This window comes from Erithacus rubecula (genome assembly GCF_903797595.1).
Source record: "Erithacus rubecula genome assembly, chromosome: 4".
NCBI lineage: Eukaryota > Metazoa > Chordata > Aves > Passeriformes > Muscicapidae > Erithacus > Erithacus rubecula.
This window is the reverse complement of record NC_136686.1, coordinates 57,562,366-57,574,426: the sequence shown is the minus strand read 5'-3', so window position 1 is coordinate 57,574,426 and position 12,061 is coordinate 57,562,366. Positions and strand designations below refer to the sequence as shown.

The window sequence follows — 12,061 nt, the reverse complement described above, 5'->3', positions numbered from 1 at the left end:
CTCAGTCACAGTCCCTGAGGCAGTGCCAACCCCTGTCCTTATGAGTGCCCCAGAACTGCAAACACCAACACACAACATCCATGGATGAATACCTGCATTGAGCTCACCACAGCTGTTTATATGCACAGGGTATGTAACTTTGCAGGATTTAAGCCAAAATGCAAAACTGATTTCTTACCTTGGCTTCACTACAGTAAGTTCTTCATGCAGACACAATACAATTTCAGAGACAAGAGTCAAATTTTCAAAGAAATCAACTGTTAGAGCAACTACGACTGAATAGATCAAACCACAAACATTTTATTTCCTCACTGCTTTAAGACTGCAAATACTGACCTTTTGCCACGTGGTCTTAGAAGTGATGAAGCAAAACATTTGGTACAGATCTTGAGGATACTTGGCATTGCAGACAAAAAAACCAGTTATTTTCTTGTTCTGTTTGACCCAATGCTTGACAAACCAGTGTTTTGATGAAGTACATGCATTGAAATAGTTAGGGAAAGTCACATCAGAGAGCCTGGCTGTTACTGGATGTTACTCAGCCTGTTACTAACCTGTTGAGCTTTGCTGTTTTAACAGGCTTCAGATGCTCAGAGGGCTCCAGAGCAGTCAGTGCTGCCTGGCCCCAGCTATGCTCAGTCCTAGGTTCATGCATTCCATACATTTAGCCTTCAGCCCACACAGGATAACCTCCCTTAAAAACAGTTTCAGCTTCTCAAGAGCTGAAGAGCATTTTGAGATTGTGAGAAAGGCCCTTCTTTGGCAATGGAGTGTAGGAATTGTGACTTGTTTGTTTATACTGCACAGAGATGTTACTCCTCCCTCAAGCCTTGAGAAAATTCTCAAAGGCCTAGTTGTGTGCAATTGTATGTGGTTGCTCAGTTCCATTGTCTAAAGTCCTTAAATCCTTTTTCCCCTTCAAAATCCCCTTTTGAAGGCAATATTCATTGCTAGTCTTTCCCCAGCCCAGCTCTCTTGCTGGGTTCCCTTTCTCTGTCTGCAGCATGTCAGGTATTTGGGTGCTTCCCAACAGTGTGTCCTGCAGCTAAAAGCAGCTGCTCCAGCACCACAGGGTTATCACACTGCCCAGTCACTGTAACACACTTCATTCACTCATCCTGCCATTTATCTCCAAAGGAACTCAATCCAAGATTCCAATAAACAAAGACCCAGAGGTAACTCTTCGAGATTTTCTGTTCTGCCCAGTCCTAAGTTAGACAATTCTTTAAGGAAAATTATGTTTAAATGCAGCAAGTTTTCCTAGCAGATAAGAAATAAAAATGCTGGTGTAATGCTCTAATTACTACCAAAATAGAATGTTACCTGCCAAATCAATGCTAAGGTAAAAAAAAACATTAAATATGCTGAGTAATAGAGATAAGCAATGGTATTAGTAAAGGTGAGCTTTCTTCTGAGTCTTGAGAATTCGCATTTCTAAAACATAGAGAACTCCGTCCTTTTTAATGTGATAATTCACTGCACTATTTAATTCAATATTAATACCTTCAGAAAAAATTAATAAATAGTATATTAGAAAAATACTGAAGGACAAACAAACCAATGCAGTGCTTATTAATAAAAAATAGCTGGGTTGGATAGCATTACCTCTTTGCTACAGTGATCAAGTCAATGCCTGAAAAGCTGCACTTCAGAGATGAAAGCTGAAGACTGCTTTCAGAAAACATAACACATAAGACTAGAACTAAACAGGATTGATTTCAATACTTGTACCAAATGGCTTTAGTGATAATTTGCAAGCCAGTGTAAAGCTCGAAACCCTTTTAGATTCCATTTCAAATAAATCACAAAGAAAGGTCTTGGGGTTTTTTGATGAAGCTGTTAAGACGATAATATTTCAAAGTTATGACGTGAAACTCCCCAGAGTAAAGCATCCAGAGCTGCAGTTATCTCTGCACCACCCACAAGAGCAGATACAGAAAGTAATGACATTGGGCAGGTTTCCCCTTGCTCTTAAACTGCCAGCTTATCTGAAATACAATAGGTGAAAATATAAAACCCAAAGCAGGCAACAGCAAGTTGTGAATCAGCTCTGTCAAAGGAAACAGAAATCCATACTGGACAATTGCAGTTTTTTATCGCCAAAGCAAAGAAAGGCTGCAACATTTCTTTGAGGGTTTTTTTTTTTTCTGTGACAAACAGCCTGGAATATGATCCAAATCTGTTCAAAACAAAGAGTTGAAAAAAAGATGAACCTGGATGTACTTTAATTAAACGTAACCAGATAGTCTGTATGTAGTGCACAGATTTGGGTTAGCCTTTGCTGTTATGTAAAATTAATGTGTGAAAATTTACTACCTGCACAGATTTGTGTTTTACTGGTGGACAAAAATGGAAGGATTTTTGAAAATTACATCCAAAACATATTTGGAAATTTTCTTATTTAATATTTTTTTTCCAAAAGTTCCAATGATTTGGACTGCCCGGGGGTGCTGACAGCCCATCTTGCATTACAAATCCACAGGAGCTCTGTAAGAGTGAAAGTGTGAGCTAATCATCTGCAACACAAGGGAAGGAAGACAAAGTTCAGGCCAGCCTTATTCTGCCAACTGCAGAACATTCCAGCTGTCTGAGCTGTTTACAAATCAGGAATATAGCTGATGTAGGTTATCCCAGATGGCATGTATCATTTATTTTTAAATGAGTAACTGCAAAACCTACATCCATGGGAAGTATTTATAGTGCACACAGTTCTTTGAAAGAGCTCCCCAGCTTAGCAGTCTGTCACATGTATGAAGCACATGGTGATTAAATCTCGAGTCAGAGACAGTAATTGCAAGTTACAACAGAGTTGCTATCGGGGCATTAGCTCTCTTTTAGCAGAGATACTAAAAGTACAAGTAGTAGATCAGACAATGTTTCCAGCTAAAGTTCAGATTAATATAGTTTCACTACCTAAAATGAACGTTTTCTTCTAAACATTCTTCTTTGCTTTATTGCTAGCCAGAACTTTTAAAGTAGTTACTAAAAATAAGGTTCTGAGTGTCAGTGTTCTGTTCAAGTACGAAATCTGTAAGCTAAGCCAGACTGCCATCCTTCACTCTGTTACACTTGGCTTTTGGACACAGTTTTCTTTCCTAAGAGTAAAAACACCCAGAGTGAGATTTTTACTTTCTTTAATTTAAAGATTGTATTACAGAAAAGTTTAAGTAAGGAATCCTTATAAGGATTAACTCTTGACATAATATATTGCCAAGATACAGTGTGGCTGCAAGGGCTCCAGGTGAACCTTCATATAAGTTGCTTTCTTACATACACAGTCGCTGAACAACATAAATTGTATTCCCCATCTGTAAGAGAAGACAGTGGTATTGAAACAGTCCTTTTACCAGTGTGTTCTGGTTTTCCCAAATTAGAAACATGCCATATTATAACTGTAAATTCCTACTATACAGAAAGGTGATAGAGATGAACTTTCTAAAGATTGCAACTGATGAAACATTAAAATGAAAACTAAGGAGTGTTGATTATGTAAAATGGTTTCTCTTTTACTGGCAGGTCAAATATACTAAGAAACATACAAATATTTTTGATAATCTAATTCCAGATGAACTCAAAACACTGAAGTAACATACACTAAGAGAATTCAATACTGTTCCAAGGCACTTACTGAATCTCCATGACTAGATGAAAACCAGAACAAATCAGGTCTGACAATTAAACAGTATATAATATAAAAATAACCTTTTGCTTACAATTTACAAAATGCATTACAATCTTATCTCTGCTAACCTGCAATTCTGGCTGTGTGTGTCCAGCAATTTTTGTAAAAAACCCCAGAAACTATTTTCTAAAACTTCAGGGCAAATAACTTACAAATAAGGTACACAAAAATTTAGATCATGCAGAGATTTCTTACATCTTCTGTTAATATTTTATGATTGCAACTTTATCAAATTATATACTTACTTGCCCTGTACATATACAAAATAATGCATACATGGTAATCAAATGTTAGCAAAAAGTAGTCCATAAACACAATCTGTCAAAAGTATTACTATATTAACATATGTCTACAAGCAGCGTGTAACAGGGTTAAAAGACATTAAGGCAATAATACTTGAAGTTACAAAATAAATCATATGTAATACTTTCTCCTAAGTGTAGTAAGGCAGGTAGATGGCCCCAGCAAAAGGTTGTAATACTGGAATCCACTGTCGTGAACCTGTGTCAGGTTTTGCATGGGATGCACTGCAAGAATGTACCATTGATAGTTAGATCTACACTGCTCTGTGTTAGTTGCCCCCCAGGAAAGTGGAACACCATTTCTCTAGTTCTCAGTGGCACTTGAGTTTTCCAGTATAATTTATAGATAGTATGTCCATTGGTTCTTGGATCATGTCCATTCTGAGGGGGGCTCTCTTGGTCCTCTGGGCTTTGCACAGCGGTTACCAAAACCTAAGGAAAGAAATGTATTTAATACTTCTGTCTGCTGGGACAACACAGGCTCACAAAGGCTGGCAGCACTCAGATAATCACTAAGACATGGCTTCAGCTCTTACAGAACAGATTTACAGATCTCAGGACTAAAAAACTCTGTAATACAAGGAATTCTGAAGGCACTTTGGCCATAGAAAATACAAATATGAAGAATTTGTACACCATTATAGTTCAGTACTTAAACCTCACTGGAAAGTAGTTTTCAATAAATACAGTATTACAGCCTTTGTTATCTTTTTTTTTTTTTCACTCTTTCTCTGCATACCTAAGCAGTTACCAGGTATTATTTCTGGAAGCTCTCAGTGCTTTACAAAAATTATAACCCATTTGACAAATTCTCTATTTTATACACTTCAGGTTTTTTTCAAAGTCAAGAATTATTTAATCATTTATTCTGGGGAAAATAGCGAATCTCCTGTTTAAGTCATCTAGTGATTATATTTTGAAAGAATTGTAATTACCAATATCTGTTACTTCTGCAGGAAATTCTGAAATTTGACCTCTTGTATCAGCAGAACCAGAAAAAGAAATCTGAGGTAAAATGTCAGTTGGTGTTTTGTTGCTTCGTTCAGGACGATCTGGAAAACACAGAGACCCCTCACTGTAACATTCACTAAGTCACCAGTGGCAATGCCATTTGTCATTACAGTCTAGAAAACAACTGGCAGCAAATACTATTTACAGAAATAAAGCTTGGAAAGTTAATTTCTCATTTCTAAAAGCTAAACTTGAAAATTGTTTATGAAGTAGATGTTCAGTGACAGCAACATATTCCTGCTTTCCAAATCTCAATTGTTATTTTGTATTAGTTCCTATGGATAACTGAAATCCCACATAGAGTCTATTTACAGCAAAAGCTCACAGTGCCATTTCATACAGCAACATAAAGGCATGTTCATGTTCTTTCTCAACTAAAGGTGCTTAGACATCATAGGTAACAATCTATTTAGTATAATATATCTGATAATATACTTGGATATCTTCAAAGCAAATGTCAAGTTTGGGCAAATTTTTGTTTGGAAAAATAGTAGGAAAGATGTATTTTGAAAAAAAATAATTAAAAAAGCTTTTGCATCACTTACCAGGTAGTATAGGTGAAGTTGTTTTCAAACCCTGTTAATGAGAGAGATAAGAAAATAATTACACAAACCACTTCCAAAAAACTAGAAGAAAGTCAGAAATTTAAGATTAAGAAAACATCACCAAAACCATATAACATTCATGGAAATACTAATTTGCCTCTGCGTTTTTGACTTGACTTAACATTGACAAAAAATGTTACAGTAGTTAGTATGGGAACTTACTATAAAAACCTTAGCATTTAATAAAAATTTGAAAAACATGACACTACAACTTATTTGCAAATTTAGATAGGTTAGTTCTCACACTACATTTACAGTCCCTGAAAATTCACATCTATCTTTTTTCATATTTTTAAGTGATATATTGGGAGCACAAAAAAAAAAAAAAAAAAAAAAGACAAATGTAAAAAGGAATTGGATACAAAGTTTTTGCAACTGTTCATACAGGACGACTGTGAGCTGGATGAGTGAAAAGTGAAATCTGATGGGCAAAAATGGTTTGCTTAAAATAAACATGGACATAAGGGAAAACGATTTTCAGGCAGGCTGCCCACAGATGATAAGTGTCCATTTCTCGAGGTCTTCAAGACCCAGCTGTAACAAGCTCTGGTTAGCTGAGGGCTGAGGCCCTGCAGAAGTTTAGATCAGAGACTGCTGTTCTCTTCCAGTCTGAATCAGCCTAAGGGCAGACAGCAAGTCCCTAAAAGGAGCAAATTTACACTCTTAAGGCCATGGTTGAACATATATTTAGGATTACTCCTTTTAAAAGTATTGCTGACCTTGGAAAAACAGGTAATTTTCTTGGAAAGAAAACATGCTCTTCACATCAATTCAACAGCTCAAGCAGAGGAAAAACTGGCCAGCTGTAGATGTCCAACAGCTGCAACTCCTCACAAGTATGTATTTTACTTTTTGTTGTAGCTCCCAGCCACAGCAGAATGGCTGATCAGTACAGACTTGCCTGCTGCACTCACCGTGGAGGCCGTTTGCTCAGGCAGGTGCTGATCGCGCAACACGCTCCACTCCGACTGTGCAATCACAACTGGCTTCAGCAAGGGTGTGCCTAGGAAGAATGAAATCAGCTCAACATGCTTCAGTTCCCCTCATGATGAGGTATTAGTACCCAGCATTAGAAATGTGATCTAAATTTGGGGGTTTTTTGTTTGTTTATTTTTTTTATTAAATGCCTGTAAAAACATAAAAATTTCTTTACATTAAAAGTGCTCCGGAAAAGGCAAAATGCCACAATATAATGCAAAGCACGAGACTACATTGAGGAGGTTAATTTTGTTCCTTTGGGGGTTCCTAATCAACAGGGGAATTGGCTTCCTTTTCAAAGACAATTTAGAACTTCTGTTTTATCAGCTGGGCAGTAATAGTATGTGTTTTTCAGATCTTCTAAATAAACATACAAGTCAGGATGGCCACACATGTCCTTCACTGACATCATGCAAAAAAGACAAATAAAATGGAAGTGGTTTTAGTAATTCCAGGCCTAGAAGGAGGGTTGAGTGGTTTTTTGGTGGTTTCTTTTTTTTTTGGGGGGGGGGGGGGTTTGTTTTTTTAAAGAAAACAGCTTTGGTCCTTGTGTGGTCACAGAAAAGCAGCAGATCCATAATATCTAAAGAAAGGATCACTTTGACTCTGAACTACTTATGCTTACGATGCTCATAGAACACATCTACGAAACTTTAGCATTTCCATGCTGAAAATATCTAGATAAACTACTTGGGCCAAATTTTTTTAGTTTCAAAATTATGCTAAACAAAAGTCTCAGTGAATAACTACATCATTTTAGGCTTTCTGGAAGATATCAAGCATCAACCTAATTGTTCACTTAATTTCAATTTATATGTTTCATATTCTGCCATTACTAGCTTGATGAATGGACTATGACAACAGGAGCACATCATCTGTAAGTTTCAGACTTCTCTTGCAGTTACCCTTTTGACACAGTCAAAGAGTGAACTACATTAGACTTGACAAACTGGGCTTGTTCACTACATGCAGTGCAGAATGAAGTGTCCTCATCTTTCCTCTGCCCAAGAAAGGGGAATCAGATAAACATTGTTCATGTGCATGCCCATTCCCTACCTGGGAGCAGTAAGAAATTGAAATAGCTGGGAAATTCCCTAACTGTACTGCATCTCCCCAATGTATCATCTCTTTTCCTTACCCTTCAGATTGAAAACCAGCTCTACTAATATTGAAGTCTCCAATTAGTTAAATATCATATAACACCACATTTAGTCAGAAATTGAAAAAAATTCTCTATATTCAAGGGTGTGTAAAAGTTAAACATCAAAATAAGCCACTGCACATGCTAAATTTCATTTCATTTTACAATTTGATCCAACATACTAGCCAAAAATCAGGGGCACTCAAATACAATACTGACATGCTCTTTGCATTTTATCTCAAATTATCACCAAACATCAAAAACTCACTCTGTTCACTTGCTAATACAAATGATTCTGGTGTTCTTTCTGGGAGCGGGGGAGAGGAATCTTCACTAGCATCAGCATCTAAATCAAATATGACATTTAGAGAAGTTAAAAAACAGAGATTTTTCTTCTAGACTTTTAGAAGGTCATCTATTCATATATGAGATAATCTTAAACTTGGTGTAATAGCTAAAGCAAAAGAAAAAATTGCTCAAAGTACTATAAAACATTTTGGTTTACCATACTATCACTGTGGAGCAACTTCATCTAACAACATTAACTTCACATTAAGGGCAAAGGATCAGTTTATGTGCTGTGCAAGCAAGAAAACGAAAACACACTTTCAGTCTAAATAATTTGGAGGAAAAAAGCCCTCAGTAACTCCAATGAATACTTTCTGTTCATTCTTTCAGGTCTCAGTTTTGCTTACCAAGTCCATGTTAAGGCCCCCTGGCTCCCACACCACTGCTATGGTTAAACAGCCTAGTGCAAAGTTTACTAGGCAGAGGGGGAAACAGGAGCCAGAGATGGCTAGAGCCAGTGCCAGTACCACATCCTGTCCCCAGTCTGTTCCCTCTCACATCCCAGGAGTGTACTAACACAAGCTATTCTGGCAGCAAAAGCCCCTCTCTGACCTGCTAAGAATTTTTGATTAGTAATTGCAGGTTTAAAACAATTTAAAGTAGCTGCTGCCATAAAAAATCTCATCTGACAACTGTACACTGCACATGATTCAAAAATACAAAGACACATTTCAACTAATAAAGCCATGAAGCTTGAGCTGCCAGCATGCCCAGCTGCTGCAGGGACAGAATGCCATCAAGTTCTACAAGCCATTGTCTTCCAAGTGACTTCTGAGACCTCCATCTCAAGCTTACTATACAGCACAACAAAACCTTCATTGACAGGAAGGGCCTCTGATCAAACCATCAAATAAAGTTGTCATGGATATGCACTAACTGAAAGTGAGATTTTTTTTTGTTTTGATGTTGTTGCTGTTTTGTTGTTCTCTTTGTTTGTTTTGTTCCTTTTACCTCAGGGTACAACTACTTTTCACTTCATTTGAATGAAAAAGAGGATTTAACTGTGTGGTAAGATCATGCACACCAGCAGTTATGGTTAGGCAATTAGGGTACTGCTAAGTTCACAGACAAGTTTCACTGGTGATTGCAGCCACATTCCCAGCTGCAGACAGAAGAGTCCTGAGCCAATATGAAAATAAGAACACCACTGTACAAAGGGTTTAGGATCACTGCAAAGAGCAAGTGCAAAGTGATCTAACCCCATATTCCTGAGTCCCAGAGGGATTACAAGAATGTAAAATGGGAAGTGTTCTCTATCATACAAAGGGGGAAGAGATACATCCTTATTAACAAGAGATAAATGATTAAAAAATTGTTAGAATTTTAATCAATTCCTGTGAAATCATCAACATACCAGCAGCACAAGGGCTGTACTGTTATTTCAAGACTTTCTGATACACAGTTACATGAAACAAATTCTAGAGTGACATTTCTCCAATTCTTTATCATGTTTATGACATATCACTTATTTTATTTGCATGTTCTTATAGCATCTACATAATGAGATGCACAGAGAGGTGATAATTTCCAAACAGTGATAAATAATGATTGCTCTGGGAAAGAAGAAAAAAATCCTGGCTAAAAGAAAAAAATACAATTGCCTGCAATCTATAAAACGAATCCCAAGAGAAATGGTTGCAAAGTTGAAATTACTATGACAAAAAGAATTTGTCAGCTCTGCAGAGCACCTTTTAAATCACAGTGTTAAAAATACACAGGTATGTGCAAGTATTGTCCTGTGTTTACACAATGTCCCAAAATCTATAGATCTATAGATACAGGTCACAGTATCTATAGATCTATACCAAGATCTACAGAAACAGATTGTTATTAAGGCTGCAAAACAGTTCATATCTCTGGATATGACTTTTGATGAACATGCAGTTCACAAAGCCAGTATTTTCAATTCAGCTGGTTCTGCATCTTGCATCATACACTGAGCCCCATTTCACTTCAGAAAGTCATGAGGTCTGCACAGACTCCTGAGGTGAGGCCATCACTGTAAACAGCTCCAAGCACAGGAGTGTGAGCTCGATCCAGAAGTTCATGCTCTTCCTCCACAGCCTTAGTTTTTGTTTTGTTGGGCTTTGCATGAGCAGTTACCAAGGTCTAATATGTTCCTCCCAGCTCTGTCCTCCATCTGCTCTAAGTGTGCCAGCATGACTGAAATCTGCACCTGCATGTTTTGAGACCCTTTTGCTTTCAATAAATGATGTTATAACTTGCAAACTTGTGCAAAACAAAAAACAAAACCTCAAAAAAAAAAAAAAAGTAAAAGATTAAAAGCCACTAAATAATTTTCCAAGTGCCAATAAAGCATAACTAGGATTTTTAGATGAACAGCTGTACTAGCTTGTCACCCCCAGCCACTTACAGAAAAAGAAGAAAGCACAGCTAAATATTTACAACAAGATTAACATGCAGGAGCCAAATCATGAGCAACTTCAAAGACCAACACAGTGAATAAGGTTACATCTACATTTTTAGGAACAGCTTGTCAACCAATAAGCATGAAATTGTTATGCATTTGCCCAAGCCTGTTGACTGACTAGTCAAAGCATTTTCAACCCCCAATTATTATAGACACTTCCATGAAACTGGGCATAGAGAAAAAATAATGCACCAAATAATAACACAGAAAACTTCAATTACATACAAACCTACAGGAAGGCATTATAAATAAAGCACTAAAGAAATGTTCACAATAAAGCTCACAGTACAGCTTTTGAAGCAGCTAATCATGGTCTGCAGTACCTTATACCAAAAATAGCTCACATGCAAACTGAAAGCTGTCAGGAAAAGAGTTGTGCCCTCTCTGAAGCTGCCATACTGCACTGATTATATTTACATTTAGAAAATTGCATTGCAAAGAAATTTATGTTGTCCAACTCTACAGATGCAGCTAAAGAGCAGCACTTCTGAACCTCAGTGAAACCTACCTTTGCCATCTTCAGAACATGTTACAGCTGTTAAGTCTTGCCTAGCAATAGACATTGGCAATACTTTTCTGGCAGAAATGTTTTCAGCATTAGTGGCAGCAGAGACTGTGGCACTTGCGGTTGACACATTGGACGCGCTTTTGCTCATGACTCTGTCAAAGTCCACCTCATCCGTGTCAGAATCATCTGCATGGAGAGGATTAGTAAAACACAGGGGTGCTCGAACAGAAAGAGGAGTATGATCAACAGAATCACTGGAAGGATGCTCAGCTGGGGTGCTGGGTACTAGAGAGAGAGTTTTAACACCGTGACACAAGGTGTCTGCAGACAGCTCTTCAGACGCGGCCGCACGCAGGGCGTTTTCAGGCCCAGGCAGCGACCACGTGGCGTGTCCCTTCTCTGTCAGAGGCAGACGGTCTGGTCTGGGAGGGGTGTCAGACACCTGCTGACTCTGCACACCTTCTGGTGAAGATATTAAGGCTGGGTTGGACTGTGGCACGCTGTACTCCATACATGAGTTTTGAGAAGCATCTACAAATGAATCCCCTGAAATCTGTTCCTGTGGCTTAAAGCTCTTATCAACTGCACAGGATGACACAGGCTTAATTTTAATTGCATGTCCCCTGTTCAACAGGGAGTTGCCATCAAAGCTTCGTGGCCCCTCCTGAAGAGGCACCTTCTTGATCTCAAAACTTAAGTTGCGCTCCAGCCTCTTCTCTGTGTGCTCACTGGGTTCGTTCTTCCCTGAATGTTCTGTGGACTTATTGTAATTCTCGTTGAGGTCTGTGGAATGCTCCGATGACACCATGTGCAAAACTGGCTTTGGATGGTATCTGTCATTGTCCTGCCACACCGTAGTGACTGTTGGATAAGCTGATGGGGGAGATGGTGTTAGGATTGGTGGTACTGGCTGAGGCTCTGGAGGCTGCAAGATTTCTTCTTTAGCATCTCCTTCTACAAGGCAACTGCAAAACAACCAAGACACAATTGTCTAAGTTCTCTGGGTTTTTATAAGATTTTAGGTATCTATCCATTTCCCACTGCAGTTAATGTTG

At 38.1% G+C, this 12,061-nt stretch overlaps 1 protein-coding gene across 3 annotated transcripts in view; it reads right to left on the bottom strand.

Moving 5' to 3' along the window:
- Positions 1-3,117: 3,117 nt before the first annotated feature.
- The window catches only part of PTPN12 (protein tyrosine phosphatase non-receptor type 12), a 70,014-nt gene continuing 61,070 nt past the window's right edge, over positions 3,118-12,061 (bottom strand). Inside the window, exons 13-18 of one of the 3 annotated variants that reach the window (XM_079303144.1) lie at positions 11,007-11,971; positions 7,988-8,065; positions 6,515-6,603; positions 5,541-5,571; positions 4,959-5,036; positions 3,118-4,416 (exon numbers count right to left, since the gene is read on the bottom strand). In XM_079303144.1, coding sequence (XP_079159270.1) covers positions 4,355-4,416; positions 4,959-5,036; positions 5,541-5,571; positions 6,515-6,603; positions 7,988-8,065; positions 11,007-11,971 — 1,303 coding nt within the window. In that variant the 3' untranslated portion in view covers positions 3,118-4,354. Of the gene's footprint in view, positions 4,417-4,919; positions 5,037-5,540; positions 5,572-6,514; positions 6,604-7,987; positions 8,066-11,006; positions 11,972-12,061 lie in introns of all 3 variants that reach the window. The other 2 variants (XM_079303143.1, XM_079303145.1) reach the window with 2 other exon arrangements.